At 52.4% G+C, this 27,226-nt stretch overlaps 1 protein-coding gene across 3 annotated transcripts in view; it reads right to left on the bottom strand.

Annotated features, from left to right (window-relative positions):
* Positions 1-11,926: 11,926 nt before the first annotated feature.
* Positions 11,927-27,226, bottom strand: part of CDCP1 (CUB domain containing protein 1) — a 31,895-nt gene continuing 16,595 nt past the window's right edge. For 2 of the 3 annotated variants that reach the window (XM_059664333.1, XM_059664335.1), the window contains exons 3-9: positions 21,843-22,205; positions 21,016-21,384; positions 17,294-17,515; positions 15,706-16,086; positions 13,752-14,114; positions 13,294-13,381; positions 11,927-12,705 (exon numbers count right to left, since the gene is read on the bottom strand). In XM_059664333.1, the coding sequence (XP_059520316.1) occupies positions 12,273-12,705; positions 13,294-13,381; positions 13,752-14,114; positions 15,706-16,086; positions 17,294-17,515; positions 21,016-21,384; positions 21,843-22,205 (2,219 nt within the window). In that variant the 3' untranslated portion in view covers positions 11,927-12,272. The remainder of the gene's footprint in view (positions 12,706-13,293; positions 13,382-13,751; positions 14,115-15,705; positions 16,087-17,293; positions 17,516-21,015; positions 21,385-21,842; positions 22,206-27,226) is intronic. The other variant, XM_059664334.1, reaches the window with a different exon arrangement.

Below are 27,226 nucleotides of genomic sequence, written 5' to 3'. Positions count from 1 at the left end.
TATTACTTAAAGTCGGGACGGACCAGAAAATTGCACTGACCGGTCACACTACCTATGTTTCCCAAGAGAGTGGCTTGTGAGGATTATCTATATTAAGAACGGCCACTTCTTATTGCCTTCCCCACCCCAGTCCCTGGAATTTCCTCCAATAATTCAGAAGCGACCTGCACACCAATGTGATCCCAATTCCTCTTCCCCTCCCCCCCCCAACACCCCCCAGCCCCAGTATGGCTTCGGAATTCCACTGGATCCACTCAGTGACAACTGTGAATCCTCTGAGCTAAGATGCTATTTCACCCCCACCCCCCAAACAAATCCCCCCATTCTGGCCCATCCCTCCTCCCCCCCCCTCCTCTCCCGGTGTGAGGACCCTCATCACCCCACCATGAAGGCATGAGACTGGGACGCAGAGAGGCGGGCTGAGGGTAAGGCTTTGCCTCTGTAGTGAGAACGAGAAAAGCAGCCCTGGCCAGGTGCTCACAGCGGGCCGCTGCGTTCTCCTGCTGATCAGAAGCCCATCTCGCCGATCCCGATCCCCCAGCATCAGACGAGGGTGGGCAAAACGAGACCGTTCCGTAATCACGTCTGAGCACAGGCCAAAACGGGGCCACTGCGCCCCGCATCTATCACTGCCCACCCCCAGCAACGACGGGTGACGGCTGTCTCTACCAACCACGGCTCTAGCTCTGTGGCTTTCATCTGACCCCCTTGTAGACAGAAACCCAGAGCAAAGCCCTGCTTTCTCTGAAGTTCCCCTCGTAGCCCTTAACGCAGCGCGAGTCCCAGGAGGAGTCCTCAAACACCCTGCACCGAGATGCTCAGGGGTCCTCATGGAGACACGTGTAGCAGCTTCCTCGTCGCCACAAAGCAGCCAGCCCAGCTTCGTCCCAGGTGGTCTCTGGCTACAGGGCACAGACAGGGGCCTGTCTGAGTCCAGCTTCCCCCTCTGTCTCTGGGGCGCTGGATCCAACCTATGAAAGAAAAAGAAAAGAAATGAAAGGCGAGACAATGGCAAGTATGCACAGCTGAGTCTCGAGCTCGAATGCTGACTCTGGTGGCTCTATGACCTCGAACCATGCATGCAAAGTGGAAATACACTTAACCTTCACAGGGCTGCCACGGAAGTTCTAACCCAGGCCGGGATGAGAAGGGCCCATGCCCAATGGCTGGCACACAAAGGCACCTGCTGGAGGTGGGAGGACCAGGCAAGTGGAGGGAAGGACAGAGAGGGCAGGCATCTCTATGATTCTTTAAGAATAGCAACCTAGCCCGCTGGGGTGGCTCAGTGGTTGTGGACCTATGAACCAGGAGGTCACGGTTCCATTCCGGGTCAGGGCACATGCCCAGGTTACAGGCTTGATCCCCAGTGTGTGTGTGTGTGTGGGGGGGGGGGGGGTGTAGGAGGCAGCCAATCAATGATTCTCTTTCATCACTGATGTTCTATGTTCTACCTCTCTCTCTCCCTCTCCCTTCCTCTCTGAAATCTATATATATGTTTATATATATTTTTTAAAGGAAAAAAGAATAGCAACCTAGTATTTTCTCGCCTGAAGGGAGAGGAAACCCATACCAAAGCCCCCCAGGAACACAAAGAAGGGAAAAGGAGGCTGGAAGGGCCCCTGTGCTGACCTGGGCCAGGGGCCAGAGCAGCGGGGAGGCTGTGGGAGGCCCGTGGCTGGGCGGCCTTTCAGCCACGCTGTCGCCGTCACCCTGCTAACAGGTCTAGCTGTCCGCTCTAGGGGGGCCCAGCAGGGGAAATAACGCTCCAAAGGAAAACGCTCAGAGCCGGGACTCGGCGTCTGAGAACAACACCTGCTGGCCCCGCGGTGAGGGGTCCGCCAGGCGCCCGCCTGACCAGCCCTTGGCGGGGTCTCCCAGGGTCAGCGGGCTGCGCTCACTCCATCGGGGGTCCCGGCGGTTTCTTTTCTCTCACGCCGGGGGCCTCCGACCTGGTTTTAATGGGGTTGATTTTGCGCCCCGATGCGGCCCGAGGTTCTGCACTTCTACCCGCAGGCCTGTGTGGGAGGCCCCTCGGGGCGCGGGCGAGGCCGGGCCCCCAGCCGCGCCTCTGCAGGCTGCACCCTGAGCCCAGCACCGGCCCTGCTTCTCCGCTGCTGTGCAAGCAGGGGGGGCGCCCCGGCGGAGGGGTCCTGGCTCCCAGCGCGAGACCAACCGCACCAACCGCCCCTCCGGATCCCCGACTCTGCGGTGGCCCCCCCCCCCCCGCCCTGGCCCTGGCCCTGGCCCTGGGGGGCGGGCTCCCCCTTCTCCAAGCCTCAAGGCTCTTTCTCCCCCTCTGGGCTCCTCAGTTGTCCTCCCCTTGGGCCGTTTGAAACCACGTGGCTTGGCATTGGGGGACGGGGGGGGGGGGGCAGGGGACAGGGGACAGGGGACAGGGGACATGGGGACTCCGGCTCTTGCTTCACATGCGCCAGGATAAGAGCTTGACCTTGTACAGGAGAAAGGTCTGGAGGGAGGGATTGGGGCCGAGGTAACCCAGGACCCTCGGGTGGGGGTTTCTGCTGTTGTCATTTGGGGGTGGGGGGGGCAGCCCTCGGCGATGTCTGGGAAGGAGGCGCCCCTTATTTAATGGTCCCTGTAGTAGGGGCCCTTTCATGGGAATTTGCTGGAAGAATTTGACCGACCAAGGAGGTACAGCTCATGGACCCCCTGTTCCTTTCCTCTCGTTACCACTAACCCCACACCGTAGGGTGGCTCACTCCGGGGCCAGGACAGTGTGTGTCCTGCAGAAGCTCGTCCCTGGCACAGCCATTATCTTCGAATCCCTCTTCCTGGCGCTTTGGGTCCTCAAAGAACTTGGGGAAGGGGGACCTGGAAAAAGTCAATTCAGAAACGTGAGATGAACTAAAGCATCCTGGACGTGCCTGTCCTCTCTGCCCCAAACGCTGGGTATGATGAGACGGATCACGGACATCCCAGAGTGGCCCTGGCTGGGGTGGCTCAATGGTTAGAGTGCCAGCCTGCTCACCTCGGGGTCGTGGGTTTCATTCCTGGTCAAGGGCACGCACCTGATTGGGGCATGTGCGGGAGGCAAGCAAAGATGTGTCTCTCAGACATCTTTCTTTCTTGTCCCGTCCTCCTTTCCCTCCCTTCCACTCTATCTTACAAAAAAAAGCAATGGGAAAAATCTCCAGTGAGGATTAAAAAAAAAAAAAAGAATATCCCAGAGTGTCACCCAACCCAACTGAGCCTGTTTGCTTCTTTGTATTCCTGGATGGTTCCCTCTCCCCTTCAGGTGAGAGAACATTAGGTTGCTATTCTTAAAGAAATAGTAGTTCTCTCTGCAGAGGTTTGGAATCCAGATTAAACCTTGAGGTGAGCCTGTCTCTTACCGGCTCACAATCTCTAACCTTCTAGCTGCTGACATGATAGAGTGGGTGGCTTTCTTTCCCAGTATCCAAAATGAAAGTTATTAGTTAAAGAATAATAGTGATAAATCATTGCAATATGTTTTAATTGGCTTAGAGATTAATGTAGCTTGTTTGCTAAATAACTTCCAATGTGGTCTGTTGCCTAGGGAACAGGGCTAGGAACAAAAGCTCAGAATTGGGCAAACTGAATACAAATTGGCAAAGAGCCTTCATCACATTTTATTACTGCTCCTCCAGGCACAGCCCCACATTCATGCTTCTACTTGTTTAAAAGTGTCATAGCAGCTCGAGAAAGCATGCCGGGCTTGCTGAATGGATGAGTGGTTGCCACCACCTAAGGTCTGCAATCTCGGCCCTCCTCCCCTGCCACCCGGGTCTGAACCCTCCTACCCTCCCACCCATGAATGAACCCTCCCTCACAGCACTTTCCATGGCAACTTCTCCAATTAGCCTTAGCACAATGTCTTGCACACAGTAGGTGTTCAAGAAGAGTGAATTGAAATAACGGAACTGAATTGGACACCCCGCAGAACAAATACCACACTGTTCAGTGCTGCCCACACTCACAGACCAAAGCAGATGTGATGCTATGTTCCATTATCACGCAACCCTTGGCAAGAATCTGACGACAGAAACATCTTGATCTATCCGTGCTTGCAGCATCTGTAGCAAGTGTAAATTTTTCTCTTAAAAATCATGTCTCTGGCCTGGAGGAAATAAATTTGAATGACTGTTTTTTAAACACCAAAGACAAAGACTTTATTACAGGAGCTTGTTATCCATGTTATTTATGGGAAACATAATTGAAAACACAACTACATCCCGGGCATACCAGAGTGACTTGACACTAGACTAGACATTATTTAAAAGGTATGAGCCATTTTTATCTTCACATATTGGAAGTATCTCTGTTGCCAGTGTTTCTCAAAGAGATTATTTGCAGAAATTTCACTGGGTTGCCTTTCAAGAGGTGGCGAGGAAGATTTCTGGAGAGATCTAACCCCTGACTGTAAGAATCACATCTGACAGACACATTTCCCCATCATCCTTTCTTCAGCTGGGCCTCAGTTTCCTCATCTGTAAAATGAGCGGGTTGGTCACTAGATAACCTTTAACATTCTTTCTACGTCTAAATTTTCAAAAGCCTTTGCTTTTTGCCAGCTGAAATGAAGGGCAGTTGGTCAGTTAATACCGACGTATGAATCCATGTTACTTTTTGTTCGTAAAGGTGATTATGTGAGGAATGGCTTCTGCTGCCACTGGTATCCTGAAGTATTTTCTTTACCAGTGTTTGCATTTCAAGTAGAAACTGAAAATGGCAGGGAATCGAAGTCTAGCCTCTGCAAACCAGTCACTGCTTAGAATGAATCAGACTATTTAAAAAATACAGGAAATCCTGGTTGTTTTTCTTCTATCAGTTTTATTGAGGTGTAATTTACATACAAGAAAATGCACCCGCCCTAATCGGTTTGGCTCAGCGGATAGAGCATCGGCCTGGGGACTGAAGGGTCCCAGGTTCGATTCCAGTCAAGGGCATGTACCCGGGTTGCCAGCACATCCCCAGTAGGGGGCGTGCAAAAGGCAGCTGAATCGATGTTTCTCTCATCGATGTTTCTAACTATCACTCTCCCTCTCCCTTCCTCTCTGTAAAAAATCAAAGTATATTTTTTTTAAAAAAAGAAAGAAAATGCACCCATTCTTTAGTCAGTTTTGACAAATGTTTACCCCCAATAGAACCTACCACCTCCATCACGACACAGAACATTTCCATCACCCAGAAAGTTCCCTCACGCCCTTACATGGCAGTCCTCAACAGACTGGGTCTTCAGTAGACATCCCTTCGCATCCCAGTGTCTGACTTTGCTGGGGACAAAGAGGACAACACAAAGGCCAGGTGTCTGCATTCAGAGGGCTTACACGCTCGTGCTGGCGGGTAAGCAGGTCTTCAGCTAGCACAGCCCCAGTTGAAGGAACTCGGCCTCTGCTACTGGATGCGGAGACAAGACTCTCTCTAAACCTTTGGGGGGTGCCCCACATGGGGGCGTCCCTCATCCCTCAGTGTCCCCAGCCCTTCCCTGAGCCGGTCTTGGTTGTCTCCCCTCCCTCCAATCCTTTCTTTGGAACAGATTGGCCTTCCAACAGGATGGGGAAGTCCCTGCTGTGTCTCCTGCAGCCCAACGCCAATGACGTCTTCTTCTGTCCCATTCCTTCCTGGCAACCGTGCGGGGAGCCCATCAGGAGCTCTGAGTGGGTGACCGTGAGGAGCAGAATTGCTGAGCGCTTCAGAATCATGTTGTTCTCGTTCTCTGGAAGGCGGTAGCTTGTTTTAGAAAAAACACTTAGCCCGCAAGGCTTATTTATTTTTCTGGAGATCATCATCTATAGTAAAAGTATACCCAGTGGGGAAAATGATGGTAGACTGAGAGGGCAAAGTTAAGACACAAAACTGGCTCATGTCCTCCAAGCAGTAAAACCATATTCTCTTTTCTGTGGGACAGAGTGCATTTGCATCTCTACCTGACAAAATCATTTGCAACTTGTCAATTTTCTACAAAAGAACATGTACCCCGACCGCGTCTAGTTCCCCGCCAATGGTAAGCCCACCAAAGGTCTCATTTCCCTCGAGCTCCGACTGAGCTGGAAGGGAGCTTCTTAGACGATGCTCTGGGAGACTCGGAAAGGACAGCGGCTGTCTTTTTGCCTGACTTTCAGGTTTTGGGTCATTTCTCTTAACGGGATTGATCGACCTCTTGCAAAATACCAGCCAACCCTGATCGGACGAAAGGGACAGGGGCCCGTCGAGCTGTTGCCGCTGATGGCACTGCTGTCATAGGAATCCTCTCTTCCCCGAGGCTTCCCCTCAGTACAGTCTGATGGACGAGGTATTTCTTGCAGCTCCCTCGTTGGTGTTATCAAGTGACAAAATTAGTACAATTTAGTACCGAGTTTGATGTCCTTTAATCAAGGGAAAACAATCCATGGACCGGGGAGTGTAGTGGCTCACTAGCAGCAGAGGACTCTTCCTGAGGGATTCAGGGCAGGAACGAGTTTTCCAGAGTGTTTTGGACAGGTTCAAGCCTCGGACCGAGGAGAGGGCACAGTCCTCTCATGGCCACGTGCAAGTCCCAGCTTGGAGGGCAGAGCCCTCCCAGCACAATTATAGCCAACAGCTGTGGTTGTGAGCTTGAACCTATGGTCCGAACACGTGGCCCCACGTGCCTGAGTGATGTGGGCGTGATAGAGTTCAGGTGCATGTAGTTGAGTAGGATTGAAACCCACGAGAATGTTATAAACATCTTGATCACGCCCCTACTTTGCCTCGTGGCATCTGCTATAAAATAAAGACACAGCTTGCGGGCGCTGTCTCTCCATTAGAGAAGCAGCGCCCCACCGAGACCCGGCTTTCATTCTCTTGTCTGTCTTTTCTCAATCCTCCCCCCCCCACCCCCCCCAGGGTCACTGAACCAGGCTGAGCTGGCCTGGCCCATAAGGCGCCCTGGGGCTGAGTATGCCATGGCCGTGCCGGCTCGCCACACGGAGTGTTGGAGAGACCCGTGGAAACAGGGCACGTTGGCTAGGAGGTGGGGATTTCCTTAGAGGGCGAGCAGGTCCTGTTCTCTGGGGTAAGGTGAGCTAGCTAACGCTGAGTTGGAGGATTATGATGGGGGTATGCTAGGTTTCCTCAACAATGAGGCGTTTCCCGTAAGTGCAGGCTGACTTAGGTTTAGATTTGTGACGCAGGCCGGGCCACAGGGGCGGCCTCCCTTTTGTGGGTCCCAATGAGTGTCTTTCTGAAAAGGAAAGACCCATTGCTAAGAATGCTCAGCTTCCCGGGAAACTGGGGCTCTCAGAATCAAAAGACTGATTCATTCTCCTTTGGCAACTTTAGATTGAGTTTTTTGACTCATTGGTGGTTTTCCTTATAGGAGAAGCTTCTAAGCAAAAGAGGGGGAACAGGCCTGATGCTGAGTCATAGTAATCCCTACACAAAGGCCCCAGCGAAGGCTGCCCTAAAGCTCCGGGGGCCTGTGCCATCGGGAGCACGAAATACCGAGTGAAAGATCCGCAGCCACTGCACCGTCTCATCAACTCCCTTGGGGAAGCAGGAGGCTGGAGTTGGCCCCATCAGCCTGCCAGGTTCTTGCTGCAGGGCCGTAGGCAGAAGTCACACATTTTGTGTTTCTTGATTTAAATGAAAAGAAGGAAGATACATCCTGCTGTACTATTCTCGGGGGGGGGGGGGGCGTTTATAAGGGCCAAATCAATTTAGAATTTGTTGAGTTGGTACGTGCCAGGCACAATGCTGCCTGTGGGACCAACTGAGACACTTGTCTTGCAACTCAAAAGAAAAGGTATAACCCGGCGGGTGTGGCTCAGTGGTTGAGGGTCGACCCATGAACCAGGAGGTCACGGTTCAATTCCAGGTCAGAGCACATGCCCAGGTTGAGGGCTTGATCCCCAGTGTGGGGCGTGCAGGAGGCAGCCGATCAATGATTCTCATCATTGATGTTTCTATCTCTCCCTCTCCCTTCCTCTCTGAAATCAATAAAAATACATTTAAAAAAATAAAATAGCCGAGGCCGGTTTGGCTCAGTGGATGGAGCATCGGCCTGCGGACTGAGGGGTCCCGGGTTCAATTCTGGTCAGGGGCGTGTACCTGGGTTGCGGGCACATCCCCAGTGGGAGATGTGCGGGAGGCAGCTGATCGATGTTTCTCTCATCATCGATGTTTCTGACTCTCTATCTCTCTCCCTTCCTCTCTGTGAAGGGTCAATAAAATATATTTTTAAAAAAATAAATTAAATAAAGAGAAGGTATATTAGGTGACAATTATTAGGATCAAAGACTCATGACAATTAGCCTGCAGGCTGGCCCTGGGGGCTGCAGCCCCCAGGGGTGTGGGTGGGGGAGCAGTGCTGGTAGAGGGTTGAAGGGCTGTCCTGAGGTGGAAGGTGGGGAAAGAGACTTAACCCAGAAATAGCAAAGGATTCCGCCTCTGCCTCCTGCTCAGCCTGCAAACCAGCTCCCAACAGGCTACCCTGCAGGTGGCTGGCAGCCAAGCAATTAGTGCCGTGTGAAAAGAAAGGATTGGGAATAGAATTGCTCCCTGCTGGTCTCCTGAGACCCAGGGAGCCAGCTCAGGTCCAAAGTCCCCGCTGGGTCCAAGTCCCAGGCCGAGTGGCTCCTCCACTCACCCCCAAGGGGCTGTAGACATGGATTACGGCTAAAAATATATTTCCTCCTCAAATTACAAAACAACCATAAAATGATTTTCTGAGTAGCCCTTCCCACTGGCAGGCGTTTCTCCCTGAGCTCCAGGGAGCAGCCGGAACCCCTCACCACCCCAGTCCCTAGGATTAGGGGACCGGTGGGTGTGGATCAGGCCTGCTTATGGCCGGCAGGTGGTGTGTGGGTTCCTGACCTTGTACAGGAGAGAGCTCACAACTCGAATCCAGGTGACTTCGAGAGTTCAGTTTATTACAGCTGGGGACGGTGAAGCAAGGAAGGACTTAGGATGGAAGCAGCCACGGGAGCGAGATGAGGCTGCCTTGGCTCATGGGAAGCCAGAGAAAAGGGGCCTTGGGGTCAGGTTCATGGGTTTAGCCTGGGACGAGCTGCAGCGGCCCATTGCTCCCTGGTTGCAAGTCTCCTGGGACCCCCAGAGTTTAGGAGATGCCGACTGTGGGGAAAGATGAGGGGGAAGGGAAAGGCAGGAGCTTGTGGGGTTTGCCTTTATAGAATCTTTTTGTTCTCTTCAGAGCGCAAACCTTGACTCCAAGAAATGCACTTTGTTCCTTATTACTCTGTTTCGGGTAACACTTTCCTCCCAGGCTGGGGAAGAGGCTGTCGGGGCTCTACCTTGTAACTCACGGAATCGGCCAGAGGCAAGGAGGGGGCCAGCGGGGCTGAGGTGGAGGCTCACGCCTCTGAAGCCCCAAAGCAGCCGGGGATCCCAAAACAAGAGCAGCTGGCTTGGCTGAGGGTACTTTGGACAGAGAGGAAACCACGCAGGTGTAAAGTATGACCCCCTCTTTTGGGGGGCAGGAGTCCCTCAGAGGCATGGTCTGAAGGCCGGGGGGGCTGGGCAGCGCACACTCCTGGGGAGGAGCTGCCTCCACAAAGCCCAGAGGTGGCACAGGTGGGGGTACCCGGGGGATGTGAGTGGGAAACCCTCCAGGCAGTGAAAATGTGCGGCTGGCACCCAGGTAGCTATCAGCCAGGACGTGTAGCGTTAGTGGAACCCCATGGGGCAGTGGCAGAGATAAAAGGCGAGAGGCCCTAAGACTGAAGCTTGGGGATCAAGTAAAGGATCCGGGACAAGGGGCAGTAAGGGGGGATGTGGCCCAGAGGCGAACATGGTCAGTGCTGTCCGAGGCCTTAGACGCTGGGCTCTGATCTTCCCAGCCCCGCTGTAGTGTACTAAAGGCGGCTGCAGTCCAGCGCCGTGGCTCAGTGGTTGAGGTCATGGTTGATTCCCGGTCAGGGCACATGCCGGAGTTGTGGGCTCGACCCCCCAGTGTGGGGCGTGCAGGAGGCAGCCGATCAATGATTCTCTCATCATTGATGTTTCTCTCCGAAATCAATACAAATACTTAAAAATTAATTTTAAAGAAAGGCAGCTGAGCTACAAATTCTTTCACCCCTCTCCCACAGGACGTGGCGGCTTTGCTTCCTCCCATTAAGCCTGGGCGGGCTGACTGATGTGCCCACAGACTAAAGACCCCCATAGACTAAATACCGGCAGCTCCGACTCCCTAAAGCTGGGAACACTTGCCCTTAGAAGCCAGCCACCCCGCTGTGAATCCCCTTAACGCGGTCCAAGGATGAGGAACCTTAGCTCACATCACATTCGTGAGCTGAGGTTTGGGGTGGTCATACAGCAACATCCATCCTCCTCTCCCAGGGCCTGGTGGGTGGTGGGGGCCCACCTGGAGCTCCCCTCTCCCACCACCCTCCCTTTGCTTCTGCTCTGGTGGCTGGTGACCTGCACTGGGCTTATAGCTCAAGTGCAGTTAGCACCGAGGGTGCCCCCAGGACTCTATGGGGGTCAGGTTTGGGGAGTGGCCACACACAGCTGCTCACCGTGGCCTCAGCAAGAACAGGACAGGACAAGCTCTGGCCTCTGAGTGACCCACAGGCAGCCACAGCCCAGCTTCCTGTAGTGGCATCTGCTGAGCCCATGTGAGCCTGCCCCAGGGAACCGGGGACAAACAGCCAAAGCATTTAAACAACCTGATGCCCTTTTGTTGTTCTTGTTCATTTGTTTATTTAAAAAAGTGTAGGAAATACAATGCTACTTAAAAAGTATAACAAATAAATTATTCCCAGTTAAGCATTGGGCGGGTCCCTTCCAGGAGGCGTATCTTCAGAACACGTGAGATCCACCAGAGGTCTCGGGAGACAGCGAGTCGGCCTGCAGTGTGGCGCTCTCTGTTAGAAGGAAATGGCCAAGGGGGCCCCTTGCCATTCAAGGGGATGTGTGTGATGACAGCCACACTTTGGGGCAGAAGGCAGAGCACCAACCCAGCAAACCAGGAGGGAAGGGAAGGTAGGGAATGGAGGGCCAGGGCTCCACCGGTGATTTTTAAACAACGATGCGATTTCAGTGGAGGGAAGGAAGCCACACCTTTGCTCCGGCCTTTCATGACAGGGATTGTCAGCATCTCAGGTTGGGAGGCCCAGGCCGGGGGGTGTGGGGGGAGGACATGGGGGACGGGGGACTGTGCAGGAGCCAGCCTTTCAGAAGAGAAAGGTGCCATAGGCCGAGTAGCGCTGAGGGCACAATGAAACACACACACAGACACACCACACTCCTCCTTTTGGAAAGAGTTCAAGAGGCCTTAGAATGCACACCACTAGGGAGATCACAAAACTCCTTTTCATGGAGGCAAAGTAGCACATGAACAAGTCCAGCTGCCGCTTGGACAAGTCCAAGGTGAATTCCCTGAACTCGAGGAAGTGCACTCACTTTTTCAAAGGAGGTTTTGCCCCCGGGGCATTGAACCTGGGGCTGTGCTGACAAGCCGTAGCACACTGTGTCCTCCCAGCTGTGGGCAGGGGCCCCGCAAAGGCAGGCACCCACAGGAGCCGGGCTGGCAATGATAGTAAATGAGGGGTGTGGCCCGTGAGTAAGAAAACGTTCCTGAAACACACGCCAGCCTCGAGGCCTGTCTTCTCATTTGATACGAGATACAGGTCCCAAATGTTTCCTTTCATTATGAGAGAAGCAACTGTGGGGGGAAGCTGATCAATAGAAACAGACAATGAGCCTCAGTGTGGGGGGTGACAGGGCGTGGGGGAGCTGTGGTGAGCTGGTAGACCAGATGCCCCAGCTAGAGTGGAGCTGTTTCTCAATGTGGCTATTCCCGAGTGAGAATGTGAGGCCCAGCTCGGCCAGATCGAAGGATCTGGGTTGTTATGTAAACATTTTATCAGTTTTTAAATGTTAATAATCAATTCCAAAACAAGATACTGTTGGCTAAACAAAGCACACTTGTGGGCTGAATTGTTTCGTAGTCTCTCCTGCAGTGTAGGCAGAAGAATGCCCCCCTTCCCCGCTTCCCTCCACCCGCCTCACAAAGAGGTCCAAACCCCAATCCGGGGCTTGTTGCAACCCTGTCCCGGGGTGGCTCACACTTCTCTCTCATTACGGGCTGGTTTCTAACGCAACCTGAGTTTAGAAGGACATGAGCCACGATGACTGTATCCAGACCAGAATTCATCATCTTCAACATCTTCATCGTCGGAATGAGTCCACTTGGAAATCAGAAGTTGGTGGTGTCCAGGAAAACCTGCGGCTGTTCCTTCCATACAATTCCTCTTCTTTGGGATTTCTCGTGAGCGCCCAGCTTTATGCAAAGTCTTTGGGATGGGTCCAAGTTACTCCCCAGTCTCCGCTGGCTCGTGGGCATCCAGCAAGGGAATGTCTGTGTTCCCGTCACTTCCGTTCTGCTTGCTGGGATGGGAGAAGGTGTACGGTTCACTGTCAGACTCAGGATTGAAGTCAGGGGATGACTCCTTTGTGGTCAACTTTATAGTTGGGACCTTGGAATATGGGAGGAGGAAGGAGGGAGGGCAGTCCTCTGTGGGGCCCTGGAAGGGCCGGTAGGTGTCCACCTCGGGCTGGACGAAGGACCCGTTGGAATCCTGCAGCAGATGCCCGTACACCATGGTGTCATCGATGACGGCGTACACGTGGGCATCATGGTCCTTTTGTACGTTCGGAAACTTTTTTGGCTGCATCGGTATCTGGGTATTGATGTTGCCATTATAGATACCTATGGCTGGGCCCTTGTTCATCTTCTTTTTCCTACTGAGAGAGGGAGCAAGACAGAAGTCAGGAAGACAACGGTCTTAGATGTGCACCATTGCCCTTCCCTGCTGGAACTCAGATCCCTGCACCCCCTGGGCTGCGGGAGAAGAGACTGTGTCTCCCCCATGCCCCATAAATCGCTTAGTCTTTGAACCTGAAACTACTGTTCTCAGTAAATATTTAAAAGGACCAGCTTCTGTCTCTAGCTCAGGTGATGGAGGGAGGGAGTTTGCAGGGCTGGACTGGCGGGGCCCATGTGGCCATGACCCCGCCCAGATCACCCACACGATGCTCACAGTCTAATGGGTCCAGGGGACTTGTGCTGAGGTGGCTGCATAAACACTGCAGGCTCATTATGTCACCACACCTGTATTTTGGCTTTTTGTCCTGTCCGTACCCCCCCCCCCCCCGGCCCCGCTAGGTATGGGATATTCTTCCCCTCTAAGTATACTTCATTTCTGGCAATATGATTTAACATCGATCTTTGGGAGGGAAATGGGAAGCAAGCAAAAAGCTCCATAATTAGTGAGAGGTCACTGTGATCTAAGGGGTCATCAGATCAGCCGAAGACAGAGAAATTCCACCTACTTCTTTTTCACAAGGCAAATGATGAGTCCGAGGGCAAACAGCAGCAAGGCGCCGCCTCCCACCACAGCAATGAGGATGACAGTCATGTCTGTGAGCAGAGACATAGAGAAGGGGAGATGTGTGGGGTTAGGTCTGTGATGGACTTGAGTACATAGCCTCCAAAGATGACCACCACCCATTCTTTTGCCCCCTGTACCCACATGCTGCCCACGGATGCATACGTCCAGCTCAGATCAGAACTGCCGAGCCACCATCTGAGCAATAACAATGGCTGTCTTTAAGCCACTGAGTCCTGGGGTGTTTTGTTACACAGCATTACTGACGCAATAGCTGACGGATACACAGACAGCCAGGACTCAAAGCTATGTTTTCTGACTCACCTCCCAGGCTTGCTCCTTCCCCTTCAGCCACCAATTTGCTCTCCATTACCATCCCCGAAAAACCCCGAAGGCCCTTACCTAGCGTTCTCCAGGTAAGCGACACCTGGAAGAGCAGGTCCAGCTTCTTGCCACTCACAGGGCTGCAGTTGGAGATGTTGACCCAGAAGTTGTGATGGTGGGAGCTGGACTTGGGGAGCGCCTCCTCCAGGCTGAAGAACTGCTCGGCCTTGGTCCGCTGCTCCTGGATGATCATGAACGCGCGCCCCGTCTGGCACACCAGGCCGGTCCGCTCCTTCAGGAAGGTCAGGTAGGCCACCTGGTCGCTGGGCACGCTGATGTTCCAGGACACCGAGGACAGGGACGGCAGGCCCCGCTCCCAGTTAGGGGTCATCAGGTAGACCTTGCTTTTCATATCCGGGGTCACCGTGAAAATACCTTCCTCTGCAGGAGAGGGAAGAGAAGGAACACAGACGTTTCCATCGGAAGGGAGAGAAGAAGTCGCGGCGGCGGAGAAGATGGTGGAGTGTCGTGACCAGAGCTGTCCGACAGAGCTTTCTGTTCTCATCTGCACCTTCCACGGGAGTAGCCACGGCCGCACGTGTTTGCCGAAGACCTGACACGTGCTCGGTGTGACCGAGGAACCGCATTTCAAACTTTCTTTACTATGAATTTACATTTAAGTTGCCACAGGTGACCCGTGGCTACTGTCTGGGTCAGCACAAGATGAGAGTCTCAGTCAAATCAAAAAGCAAAAAACCAGGCCAGTTTGCCAAACGGGTGGTTATCTCGGCTTCCTTTCAAGAATGCCCTCAGCATCGCTAACATTCACCTGTGCCCCACGGTGGGATGGGTATATACCGATTTCTGTTTCTGAGATTAAAACCTCAAGTCCTGGCCCTGGATGGATGGCTCAGCTGGTTGGAGCTCTGTCCTGTATATCGAAAAGGCTGTGGATTCCATTCCCTGTCGGGGCACGTGCCTAGGTTGCGGGTTCGATCCCCAATTGGGGCTTGTGCGGGAGGCAACCAGTCGCTGTTTCTCTCTCACATCAATGTTTCTCTCTCCCTTCCACTCCCTCTAAAAATCAGTAACAAAACAAACGAACTAACAAAAGGCCCATCAGGTCCTCAGAAGATTTCTGGAATTGCAAAGCAGGCAGTGCCTCTGACACGTCAACTCATCTACTCCTGACCCCCGGGGAGATAACCCCACCCCGATGAGTGTGTTACTTTCACAAACTCCCAGGAGGAATTTCTCTGATGATCTTAAAGATCTCCAGCAACCTAGATGGACCTTAATCTTAGGGCCACAGGTTCTTCTTCCTCACACTCATGCCTGAGAACAAAGGTGTGAAGCAAACCTCAGGGAAAGCCCTTGGTCAATATTCCAATTGCCTCTCACGTTGGGCAATTTGTGATGGCGACTGTGACTTTCAAAATCAGCCATGCTTTAAAGAAAAAAAATAAATAAAATAAAATAAAAAATAAAAAAAATAAAATCAGCCATGCAGAGTTCTAGCGTCACCCTCATGACCAATTTAGACCTCATTTCCTGCCTGGGACACAGAAGCTCACCGTCCTCTCCCAGGAAAACGGGACCCTGGAGTTCTAGATCCTTCTCTCTCCCAGCATTCCTTTCTGGCGCTCTCCATGCTGCATTCCGAATTCTCAAATCAGAATCATAAAAATGCCCGCATACGGGTTTTTAGGTCACCACCTTAAACATCCGGGACTTGGGACTATGTGGTTAGTTCTAACTTATGCTCTGGCCGCTTCCAAGAAAGACTCGAATCCGATTATAGGTTTTGCTGCCATCAACCATCACCTCCCCTGTCACAGGGCCTTGGAATTTTCCACTCCAGGTTAACGGTGGAATCAGGATCGGGACGCAAATGTCTGGTGTGAGGTCCAGCCCCCTCAGCTATCTGTCCTCTTCAATTTGACAACTGGAGTAAGACGATCACAAAAGCAAAACAGAGGAGTGCCCGCGTGGGAAAGGCCTGGAGACGGAAGAAGGTGAAAGACGTCCTTACCTTTGAAGGAGGGTATGAAGGTCACGGTCAGGGCCTGCCTGGAGAGGTCCTGCTGGAAGCTGGGGGCGAAGGTGCGCAGGGTCACCAAGACGTTCTGCTTCACCTGGATCTGCTCGATGGAGCCTCCGGCGCAGAAGGAGCCGAAGTAGAGGTCCTGGCCCGGGCCAGTGCCGGCCACCAGGTAGCTGAAGCTGCTGTTGCAGAACCGCTCCTGCGTGTGCTGCTGCAGCTTCTGGGCCGGCACCAGTGCCAGGCTGAGCCTGTCCTTGGGACCCAGCAGCTTCCAGGAGAAGTCGTGCAGCTGCACGGGCAGCTGGAGGATGTCCCTGGGCACCTCGAGGGAGTAGGACCTCCTGTGGCAGTATTGGTGGTTCGTGCAGCCTGGAAAAGAGGGGCTCGTGGTACCCAGGCCGGGAGGAGACAGGAAGAGCATCCTCCCAGCTCTCAAGTCGGCCCCAGGCTTCCTGGCTTTTCCCTTTGGTCCTTCCTCCCGCGCTGTCCCCGACTCCGGCTCCCTTTCTAGCTCCCCGTCCTGCTCTCTCACACTCTTCCTAACCTGGCTGACCAACTTTCTGGGGAGTTTTTAGGGTTGAACTTTCTCTTCTTGTTTGTCAGGTTGTCACCTCTGTGTCTCAGGTGCTAAGTGCCAGGTGGGCAGGGCACAGGTCTCCCCGCCCAGGCCTGTTGCCCAGTGTCCCTGTCTACGGGAGGCAGTTCTGTGCAGTGGTGACAGCAGGGCGTGGAGCTGGGGGTCTCAGCTGGCATTCCAGCTCTGACACTTCCTACGGGGCGGCCCCGGCTCCTGCACCCGCAGAGACTCTGCGAGCATCCACGCCGGAGATCACAGGGGCCCCGCAGGGAGGTGACTGTGGGTCTGGCTGCCCCACCTTCATCACACATTCACTACGTGACTAGCACATGGCCAGCCCTGCTAGGGGCTAAAGGGGTAAAATGCAATAGCCCTAGCCGGTTCGGCTCAGAGGAAAGAGCGTCTGAAGGGTCACAGGTTCGATTCCGGCCCAGTTGCAGGCTCGATCCCCATCCCCAGTTGTGGGGCACGTGTGGGAGGCAGCCAGTAGATGTGTTTCTCTCTCACATAGATGCTTCTCTCTGTCTCTACCCTTTCCTTCCACTCTCTCTAAAAGTCCATGGAAAAAAATATCCTCAGGTGAGGATTAATAACAACAACAACAAAAAAGAGACAAACCAAGACTCAAGACTTGGAGTCTCATGTGGGAGACCACAAGCGGGCAGTGAGCGTGGAAGCAGGGGGCGTGCAGGGGGAGAGCCACGACTAGAAGGAGGGGGTGCCACATGGGGAGTCTGAGGAGACGTGAGCATGGACAGGGGTCACACACAGCCCTTCTGAAGGGTGCACGTTCCAGCGGAGGCGGCTGCTCCCAGGGGAGGCAGGTCTCCACCTCCTGGTTCGCTTCCTGGTGGCCCTTGCTCGCCCGGCACCGTGGGGGACATTTCTGGTCATACTATTTACACCCTGCCCTGTGGACCCCGCCAAGAAGACAGGGCAGGATGCAGAGAGATGCCCGCGGCCCTGGAGGAGGGGGGAGCGCCCCGACCACGGGCGTACTTATGGTTTTCTCGACGTTCATCCACAGGCGCGTCAGGTCGTCGCAGAGGAACGAGATCCTGTGCTTGGAGCCATGGGCCAGGGTGAGGTTGGTGCTGCAGGTCCGAGACTCCAGGCACACAAAGCAGCCGGGGACGAAGCGGCGGCTCAGCTTCACGGGCCTCGGCTCGATGGTGACCGACATGGCTTGCTCCTTACTCAAGTCAACCTCGTAGGTTATATCTGGAACCACACACACAAGACAGGCGTCAGCGGCCGCCCCGTGAAACGGGCAAAGAGTCACACAAAACCTCTCATGCCCGGGGAGTGTGGGAAACGCTTTTTAGTATTCAGGCAGCATCACAGTAAGTCGGAAAGAAATTTAAAAAGAAACAGCATGGACCGCATTTCTACCACATTCCTTTACCCATCCTCCTGTTGATGGAGATGTAGGCCGTTTCCCGTTTTTGATTTTTCTAAGCGTGCTGGACCTATGCCTTTGCACGACTGTGAGTGGATGTACCGGGCCACTTCTTGGGTAAACACTGAGGAGCGAAATGCCTGGGTCAAAAGTAGGAAGGCACAGGTTTAACTCTGTAAGAGACAACCAGATGGTTCTAGGTGGCTGCAACGTTTGGCACTCCCGACAGCACTCTGACCCTCAGTGGGTGCCCCAGCCTTTGTTAGTTTAGCCATTCCTGTGGGTGGTGGGTGGGAAACGGTACAGTGGTGTGACAGTGACATCTCCTTCGAACATTACTATATAATAATCAGGTGGGCAGAAATGAGACTCCTGGCAGTTGAGCTGAAACAGTGCAGTTTGTTGAGAAAAAAGCATCCTGATTCTGGGGCAAGACAGGACTTCCATGGCGGGAGTGTCAGTAATGCACTGCTTCCCGCATTCTCATTTGCAGATGCAGTCCATGCGTTAGTCACTTAACGTGTCCTCTCTCCACACTGACTCTGGTTGGATCTCAAGATAACTGGAGGGGCGGGGCAGACACAGCACATGGCCTTGCTGCCTAAGTAATGTCCTCATGCGAGGCGTCAGCAGGCAGAGCGGGATGGAAATGTGCAGAGACGGGGCGTTTTAAATGGAAACGTCACCTTTTAACACTCACCAATCTAAGGAAAGACAAGACGGATTGTGACTGTGTCTTCTGTGTATTTTGACAGGTGGCCTTGTCCCACCCCCACAAAAGGGAGGGCGGGGAGGTGTGGCTGTCAATTGACAGCTGAAAGGGGAGGCACCGGAGAGGCTGAAACCACCGGCTCAGGGTGTCTCAGGTCATAGAGTCAGACCTGTGATCTGAACCTGGTTTCCCACCACAGAAGACTCTCATCCTCTTTCTACAACACTGTGGGTGTTTCCCGCATGCAAACAAACATCCGAGCCCGCAGCTTAAAAGACAGCCCCACACAAAGACAGACAGCATCTCACTACTGGATACTTATGAAATGTAGGCCCACATCAGGATGAAAAGGACCCAGACGGCGCCATCTAGAAACCGGAGATCTTCCCGAGTCCAGCCCAGCCTAATCTTATCCCCCAAAAAATTCCTGCTGGTCAAGGTCACGCACTCCTCTAGAAAAAATGGAAACCCCACTTTAGGGCGAAACACCGCCACACTGCAGCTCATCACTCTTTATGCTGGTTGTAGCCTGTTTACCGTTTGGTTAGTTTTAGAAGTCAGCCCAGCTGATTTTGCAGGAAACAGAAGCAATCAGCAGCTCCTCGCCCTAAGATGATAAACAAATCTGTCCGTCTTCTGAAACTCAAACCCACTCCATTCCAAATCCTTTCGTGGCTGTTCCAGCATTAAATGTGACAGTGGAACTCCAAAGTGTGTCAATGGACACACACACACACACACACACACACTCTCACTCAAGTACATAAAGTTACGTCTTCTACATAATTATTGTGAATTAGAAGGAATCTTGGGTCAAGATACGGGCAAAGTCAGGCCCAAGTGGGTGCCAAGGGGGCATTCCTAAGGCAGCCTCTTGAGTGCACCCTACAGGGTCACTTTTCAGATGTTTATCGGCCCTATAAACACAAACAGCACCCTAGCCAGTTTGCTCAGTGGTTAGAGTGTCGGCCCACAGACTGAAGGGTCGTGGTTTCGATTCTGTCCAACACCTGGGTTGTAGGCTGGATCCCTGGCCCGGTTGGGGAGGCAACCAATCGATGTGTGTCTCCCACAAACAGAAACAGCATGCCACTCCCCACTCCGACTCAATTTTTCTGCCTGGCTCTGCCTACTTCCCAGAAATAAGTAAGAAAAACAAGCTGAGAGTCAGCCCTCTGGACAGAACCCATCCTCAGCAGGTAAGAAATGCCCGGCCCACCTGCCACAACTCACTCCTTCCCAGATTCTAGTTCACAGATGAGCCCCATCCACGCTGGCCTCCTCTTGTACATTATCTCAAAATCCACACCATAACCCTCGGGACCAGGGCTCAGGTGCGGCAGGCGAGGGGCCCAGGGCTCAGGATGCACCATCTAAGGAGGCACTCGCTCTTGGGGGCTGACCTGTACTTTCGCCTCTATCACAGGGAGCCCCTTGGAGTGGGCGCCTCCTTAAACGTTGCATCCTGAGCACTTCACCTCACCCTCGTCCTGGCCCCAACTTCCCTTCTTTAGTTTCGAGGCGTCTGAGTAATTGTGTGTGGGATGAAGCATAACCTCATGCTCACCCACCTACCTGGGGCTCAGTGTGGCTCACAGCACGGGCTCTGGGTGCTGAGCTCGCTCGGCTCCTGGCCAGCTGTGTGATGTGAGCTTCGTTCCAGAACCTGTCTGAACCTTTTGGTTCCTCATCAGTAGATGAAGATAATTCCTGCCGCCCCTACTGGGTCGTCGTAAGGATTAGCTGGGACATATAAGCGGCGTGCTTAATGCAGTGTAGAGCGCTCAACGGCGTTAGCGATCATTATCATTGCTGCCGGTGTGGGGACATCGAGACTCCCAGTGTAGGGTCAAGACATGCTGTCTAGAGGGTAACCTTCCAATGCCTTAATTAAAAACAACTCTGCCCCAACCGGTTTGGCTCAGTGGATAGAGTATTGGCCTGTGGACTCAAGGGTCCCAGGTTCGATTCCGGTCAAGGGCATGTACCTTGGTTGCGGGCACATCCCCAGTGGGGAGTGTGCAGGAGGCAGCTGATCGGTGTTTTTCTCTCTCATTGATGTTTCTAACTCTCTATCCCACTCCCTTCCTCTCTGTAAAAAATTATTGGAATATATTTTTTAAAAAAACATACAAAACAAACAAACAAAAACCCAACTCCACAGCCCTGGCTGGTGTGCTCACTGGTTAGAGCACTGGCCCGTATACCGAGGGGTCTGGGGTTTGATTCCCAGCCCTGGTTGGGGAGCATGTGGGAGGCAACCATTCAATTTCCCTCTCACATCAATGTTTCTCTCTCTGTCTCTCTCCTCCCTGGCCCCTCCCTCCCTCCCACTCTCTCTAAAAACAAACCAATAGAAAAAATATTGAGTAAGGATTAACAAAACAATAACAACAGAAATAACCTGGCACCCTGAACGTAAGTTTGTGTGTTGGATTCTTATTGTGTTTCAATGGCTGGGCATGCCATACCTTCACCAATAAGCCTGCCTCGCTGCCTAGCACATACTTCTTGCAACTCTTCCAGGGTCCAAAGGTCCAGAAGCCACAGCTGAGAAACAGGAAGGAAAGGTGTTGGAGGAGGAGGGGGAAGGAAGGTGGGCTCACTCACTGCTTTCATTGTGTGGACACTGGACCAAAACTTGAAACTTCAGCCGGAGGATCCCCGGATTTTGGGCATCTTGGTCACATCCTTGCAGAGAGAGGTTGAAGTTCCCAGCCATGTTCCCAGGCTGCTTGTCCGCCAGCCTGAACACCTCGGGGTTGGTGGTGGAGCCCGGGATGTAGTACTCAACCCGCTCCTCCTTCTTCGCGCAGTTGGAGTTATTGAACTGGAGGAAGGAGACGCTGGCCCGCAGGTGCGCAGGGATGACAAACTGCCACGTCATGAGCTCGTCCTCGGGGAAGCTGAACGGGTAGTTGGCAGACATCAGGGTTGCTGAGCCTTCACCCTCAAATACAGATTCGATGAAGCACAGTCCTATTGGGAGGGGAAACCCAAACAAGGCGATTAGATCCTGCCCTGACTGTCCCCAGCTTAGGGCAGGGGAAGGAGGTTCTCAGGTCCCGAGCCGTGGGTAGGGATATGGTATGAGGAGGAGACATCAGTGGCGTGCAAGTCTATGTTTAACAACTGACTCGGCGGGGGAGGGGGAGGGCGTTCTGATATGTAGGGCCTGCCCATTTCCTTGGTGTAAATTTCCCACCATAGCTGATTTCAAGCTACCAATGGGGGATGACCGAATGTGGACTTGGGAAGAGATGGACAGCAGCTCACCATCATAAAGGATTTCCACTTGCAGAGAGATTCAGCATAAATAACCTCGAAAGCACAGACAACAGGAAAACGTAGAGAAATCACTAGGGGGCAATGAGTTTGGAGTGTTTATGGCCTTTGTTTCAACCTGAGCAAATAGCAGGAGGGCATGGCGAGCTCACGTTTTATGGATGACTGGCTCGACATGCTGAAGCCGGAGTGGCTTCTCTTGTCGAACCACGGCAGGTGTAACGTTATCTTGACGCTCTCCTGCATCTTGATCCGGGACACGGTGCCGGTGCTGCAGAAGGTTCCGATCCGGACCTCGGTGGCACCGATGTGGCCGTTGATGTTGTAAGTGACTCCGTCTGGGCAGCTCTCCCCTCGCCCGATCTGCCTGAGGCGAGGCCTGGAGAACACCAGCTCCAGACTGGTGCTCTTGCCAGCTTGGATGTCCCAGATGAAAGTTCGGTTGAGGTGGGGCAACAGCGATATTACGGGCTGCAGCTCGAACTCCCCGAAAGGACATGGGTGTGATGTGCAGTCTGAAACAGTCACAAAACAATCTTGTCATAAATGCTGCCAGGCCTCTCCCTGCTCCTCCTCATCTCTTTAATAGACCCTCTGGGAGCACCCCGAGGTGGACACACCCATCTCCAGGTTATACAGTGTCGATGGCCAGTGGCTCACAGAAGCCCCCTTCTTCGCTGAAGTTCCTAGGCTGGGGGTGCCTCCCGGGCCAGAGATACCTGAGGGTTTCGCTGCCTACCCCAGCAGGGAGCAGCAGCCCATAGCCAACCACCGCTCAGCTCATCGCAAGAGTGAAAATGCCTGACCTCAACCTGGTGAAGCCACTCCTTTGCCGGCATCAGCCTGCAGCTACACTTTAGCTAAAACCGCATCCTTGCCCAGCCGGTGTGGCTCAGTTGCACCAAGAGGTCACTGATTCGATTCCCTGTCAGGGCACATGCCTGGGTTGTGAGGTCGATCCCCATTCGGGGTTGTGTAGGAGGCAGCTGATCAATGTTTCTCTCTTGTCAATGTCCCTCTCGCTCTCCCTCACCCTTCTACTCTATAATAAGAGCATAATATGCTAATTAGACCAGATGTCCTTCTGGATGATCTTCCAGATGAAGCCGCGGTGGCTGGGACTGAGGCAGAGTCAGTGGTTAACCAACGAACCAGGAGGTCAGGGTTCGATTCCTGGTCAGGGCACATGCCCAGGTTGCGGGCTTGATCCCCAGTGTGGGGTGTGCAGGGGGCAGCCAATCAATGGTTCTCTCTCATCCTTGATGTTTCTATCTCTCTCTCCCTCTGCCTTCCTCTCTGAAATCAAGAAAAATATATATTAAAAATTTTTAAAAAATAAATTATATCACTTCAAACAAAAACATCTTTGCTTAGTCCTTCCCTAGCTCACTCCTTCTTTCTCACTTCTTCACAGGGTGCTTCCACAGGTACTCTCTTGACAAGTGTCTTAAGCATAAGTTCCCATTCAGGCTGTTTCCAGGGAACCACACCCAAGACACTTCCTAACTCTTGTGTTTTCACATGAAGCCGGTAGAATCCAGTCGGTGGGAGGCCCTTTGCCCTGGAGCCGGAGCCACTGTTTCACAACCTTGGGCACAGTGTCAAGCTCTGCCTTTTAAAACTGGTTTTCCCATCCACAGGCTCATTAACTCACTGAGTACACTCAGAACGTACAAGCCCCTTAATGGCTGGAACCCCAGGCACAGTTTCTTTCTGCCTCCTGGCTTTAATGCTCACATTTTATTACCGTGTTGGATTTTCTTAAAGCTAACAATGGATGAAGGATGTACCTTGTTTCCTAAGCTTCTAAAACAAAGGCAGAAACGCTGTTGTCGGGGAGGAATAGGGAAAGCACGTGGGAGAAGTAACAGCCCGCAGGCAACCCAACAGGCTGTTGTCTTGGGCATGGGGAATGTGAAAGGGGAGATGGATTCTGGCCACTTTATTTTTTATGTTTTTAAATATACTTTTATTGATTTCAGAGAGGAAGGAAGATGGAGAGAGAGATAGAAACATCCATGATGAGAGAGAATCATTGATCGGCTGTCTCCTGCACGCTCCCTACTGGGGACTGAGCCCCCAATCCCAGCATGTGCCCTGACCGGGAATCCAGCTATGACCTCCTGGTTCATACACAGGTCGATGCTCAACCACTGAGCCACGCCGGCAGGGCAACTCTGGCTAATGACCTGCGCATCTTCACTGCTGCTCCAGTTGGGTATTTGAAAGCACCGCCCACTCGAAACGAAAGACTGGGAGAATTTTACAGCTGAGCTGGACCTCTGAGGTCTTCCATGCCAAACCTCTCCTTTTTCAGCCCCGAGCCCGGGGGACGGGCGTGCCGCTGACAGTACACACACAATCCCAGGACAGAAGCCCGGGCTGTGTTTGCTCAACCCGAGTCCCTGCCAACACACGGCACCTCCTAACCCACAAAACAGGGTTAGATAACAAGGTGACGAATGTGGCTAAAATTAGAGTTTGTCTGTCAGTAAAGACAGCACCTATTTTTAGGAGCTCTTGCAACTTCATTGTTTACGTCAAGTCACTTCTTTCCTTTAACATCTGGCCTTGTCGCTTTGCATCTCCACCTCCAACGTGCCCAGGGCCACATGGAGCAGCTCCTCCTGGGTTCCGTGCCCTTGTGGGATCACCGAACCTGTGAAGGGGGCGATTCTCAGCCCAGATGCACTTGGAGGAAGTTTAAAAAATACACATGCCCGCCCGGCCGGCATGGCTCAGTGGTTGAGCATCAACCTGTGAGTCAGGAGGTCACAGTTCGATTCCCGGTTGGGGCACGTGTCCAGCTTGCGGGCTCAGTCCTCAGTGTGGGGTGTGCAGAAGGCAGCCAATCAATGATTCTCTCTCATCATTGATGTTTTCCTCTCATCTTCCTCCTTCCTCTCTGAAATCAATGAAGATATACTTAAAAAAAAATACACATGCCCTGGTTGGTGTGGTTCAGTTGGTTGGGTGTTGGTGAGGGTACTGAGACTGCCAGTTCGATTCCTGGTCAGGGCACATGCCCGGGTTGTAGGCTCGATACCCAGTAGGGGATGTCCAAGAGGCAGCCGATAGATGGTTCACTCTCACATCCATGTTTCTCTCTCTTTCTCAAAAAAAAAAAGTCAATGAAAAATATTTGTTAAAAGAACACACGCCTGCCTTAGCCAGTTTGGCTCGGTGGATGGAGCCTTGGCCTGCGGACTGGCGGCTCGATCCCCAGTAGGGGGCATGCAGCAGGCAGCCAACCAATGATTCTCTCTCATCACTGATGTTTCTGTCTCTCTCTCTCCCTCTCCCTTTCTCTCAGAAATCAATAAAAAATGTATATTAAAAAATGCACATGCCTGGGCCACCTGAGAGATTGTGATTTAATTCTATACCAAGAACTCGGAGCCACAAAGCTCCATCTCTCAGCCACAACTCTGTACCGGCCACACGACACAGGGAGAGTCAGGTCATGTAAGCACTTGTCAATTGGTTGCTAAGAGCTTCGGCTTTGAGGATGGACACACAGGGAAGAGTGGTCACAATAACCAGACGGGACTACCCCCAACCAACTGAGCCACACCGGCCAGGGCTCCAGGGAACCCTTAAGCATATCAATATTCTCTGACATGTTAATTGTAATCGACTTAAACTGGTCAATTAATTTGGAGGAGAACTGACAGTTACAAAGTACTGAGATTTTTAAGGAATACAGTACACCTCTCCATGTATTTGTGTCTTCTCTTTTGTCTCTCAGTAAAATTTTACATATTTTGCTTCCTAGGTATCCTACGTATTTATTAAGATGATCCCTAAATTTTTAACTAGAACTTCTGAATAACAGTGACCAACAGCATGCTTAGTGGGAACTCTTATGTTGTTCCCCAGGTTACGGGCAATGACTGTTGCATATGATATTTGCTACCAGGTTCTGATAGAAACACTTCATTGGATTAAGCAAACACCCTTCTATGTCTGGTTGACTGAGAATGTTGTATGAAAAACAATCTCTTAAGCTGATCACGTACAGTTTTTTTTCCTCATCTAACAGAGCAAAGCATTCCATTAGCCGACTTGCTAATGGTGAACTACCCTAGTCTTCCAGCGGACCCTTCCCTACTCGTTGCTTTATTCTTTTAATACATGTTTTATATTTTATCTAAGATTTTTTTTTTCTGCATGTACAGTCATAACAGACTGGTTGATGGTTTTTCTCTTTTTATGCTCTTGGAAGATGTTGACATCAGGGTTGTAAGGGTTTATGAAATGAGTATGAAACTTCTCTTTCTATGCTCAGAATGGGAGTTGGCCAACTACAGCCCATGAGGTCAATCCAGCCGAACACCTGTTACTGTAAATAAAGTTTCACTGGAATGTTCCCCGCCTAAACGTTCATCTATTATCTATGGCTGATTTAAAAATTATATATCAACACTAATAAAAGAGAAAAATGGTAATTGGTGTACGAGCTACCCTTTTCATTGGCTAATCAGGGCTATATGCAAATTAACTGCCAACTAAGATTGGCAGTTAACTGCCAACAAGATGGCGGTTAATTTGCATATGTAGGCACAATGCAGGGAGGCGAAAGGGAAAGCAGGAAGAAGCCCCCTGCCACTGACAGTGATCAGAAACCCAGGGGGGAGCTAAGAGCTGGGGGGCATGATCGGAGAATCAGGTGCCTTTGCCGCCCTGGCCAGTGATAGCAGGAAGTAGGGGTGGAGCCAGCGATGGGAGCTGGACACGGTCTAAGCTGGCAGTCCCAGGAGCTAGGGGTCCCTTGCCTGGGCCTAAAGCGAAGCCCACGATCGTGGGGCTGCTGCAGCTGCGGGTCCCCGCTGCCCGGGCCGGATGCCTCAGCCAGAGGCGTCAGGCCTGGGCAAGGGGCCAATCCTGCGATTGGAGGGTGATGGGGGTCAACGCCTGAGGGCTCCCAGTATGTGAGAGGGGGCAGGCTGGGCTGAGGGACACTCCCACACACACACACACACACACACACACACACACACACAGTGCACGAATTTCGTGCACCGGGCCCCTAGTATATATATAAAATTGATTTCAGAGAGGAAGGGAGAGGGAGGGAGAAAGAGAAACATCCATGATGAGAATCATTTATCAGCTGCCTCCTGCACACCCTCTACTGGGGATCAAGCCCTGCGACCCGGGCATGTGCCCTTGACCAGAATCGAACCCCGGACCCTTCAGTCCACAGGCCGAGGTTCTATCCACTGAGTCAAACTGGCTAGGGCTCTATGGGTGACTTTATGCTGAAATAGCGCAGCTGAGCAGTTGTGATGTGACAGAGACCATCTGGCCCACGGGGCTTTGGATGTTTACAGAATGAACTTGCCTACCTTTCTCTAGAATGGCTTAAATACCAGAAATTACCTGCTCCTTACAGTGTTATAAGATCCTTAATGAAACCATCTCTTTTTTGTTGTTGTTGTTAATCCTCACCCAAGGATACTTTTGCATTGATTTTTTAGAGGTAGTAGTGGAAGGGAGGGGGAGAGACACAGAGAGAGAAGCATCGATGAAAGAG

This window comes from Myotis daubentonii, chromosome 14, assembly GCF_963259705.1.
Source record: "Myotis daubentonii chromosome 14, mMyoDau2.1, whole genome shotgun sequence".
Taxonomy (NCBI): domain Eukaryota; kingdom Metazoa; phylum Chordata; class Mammalia; order Chiroptera; family Vespertilionidae; genus Myotis; species Myotis daubentonii.
Note: the sequence above shows the minus strand (reverse complement) of the source record. Positions and strands in the feature narration are given on the sequence as shown.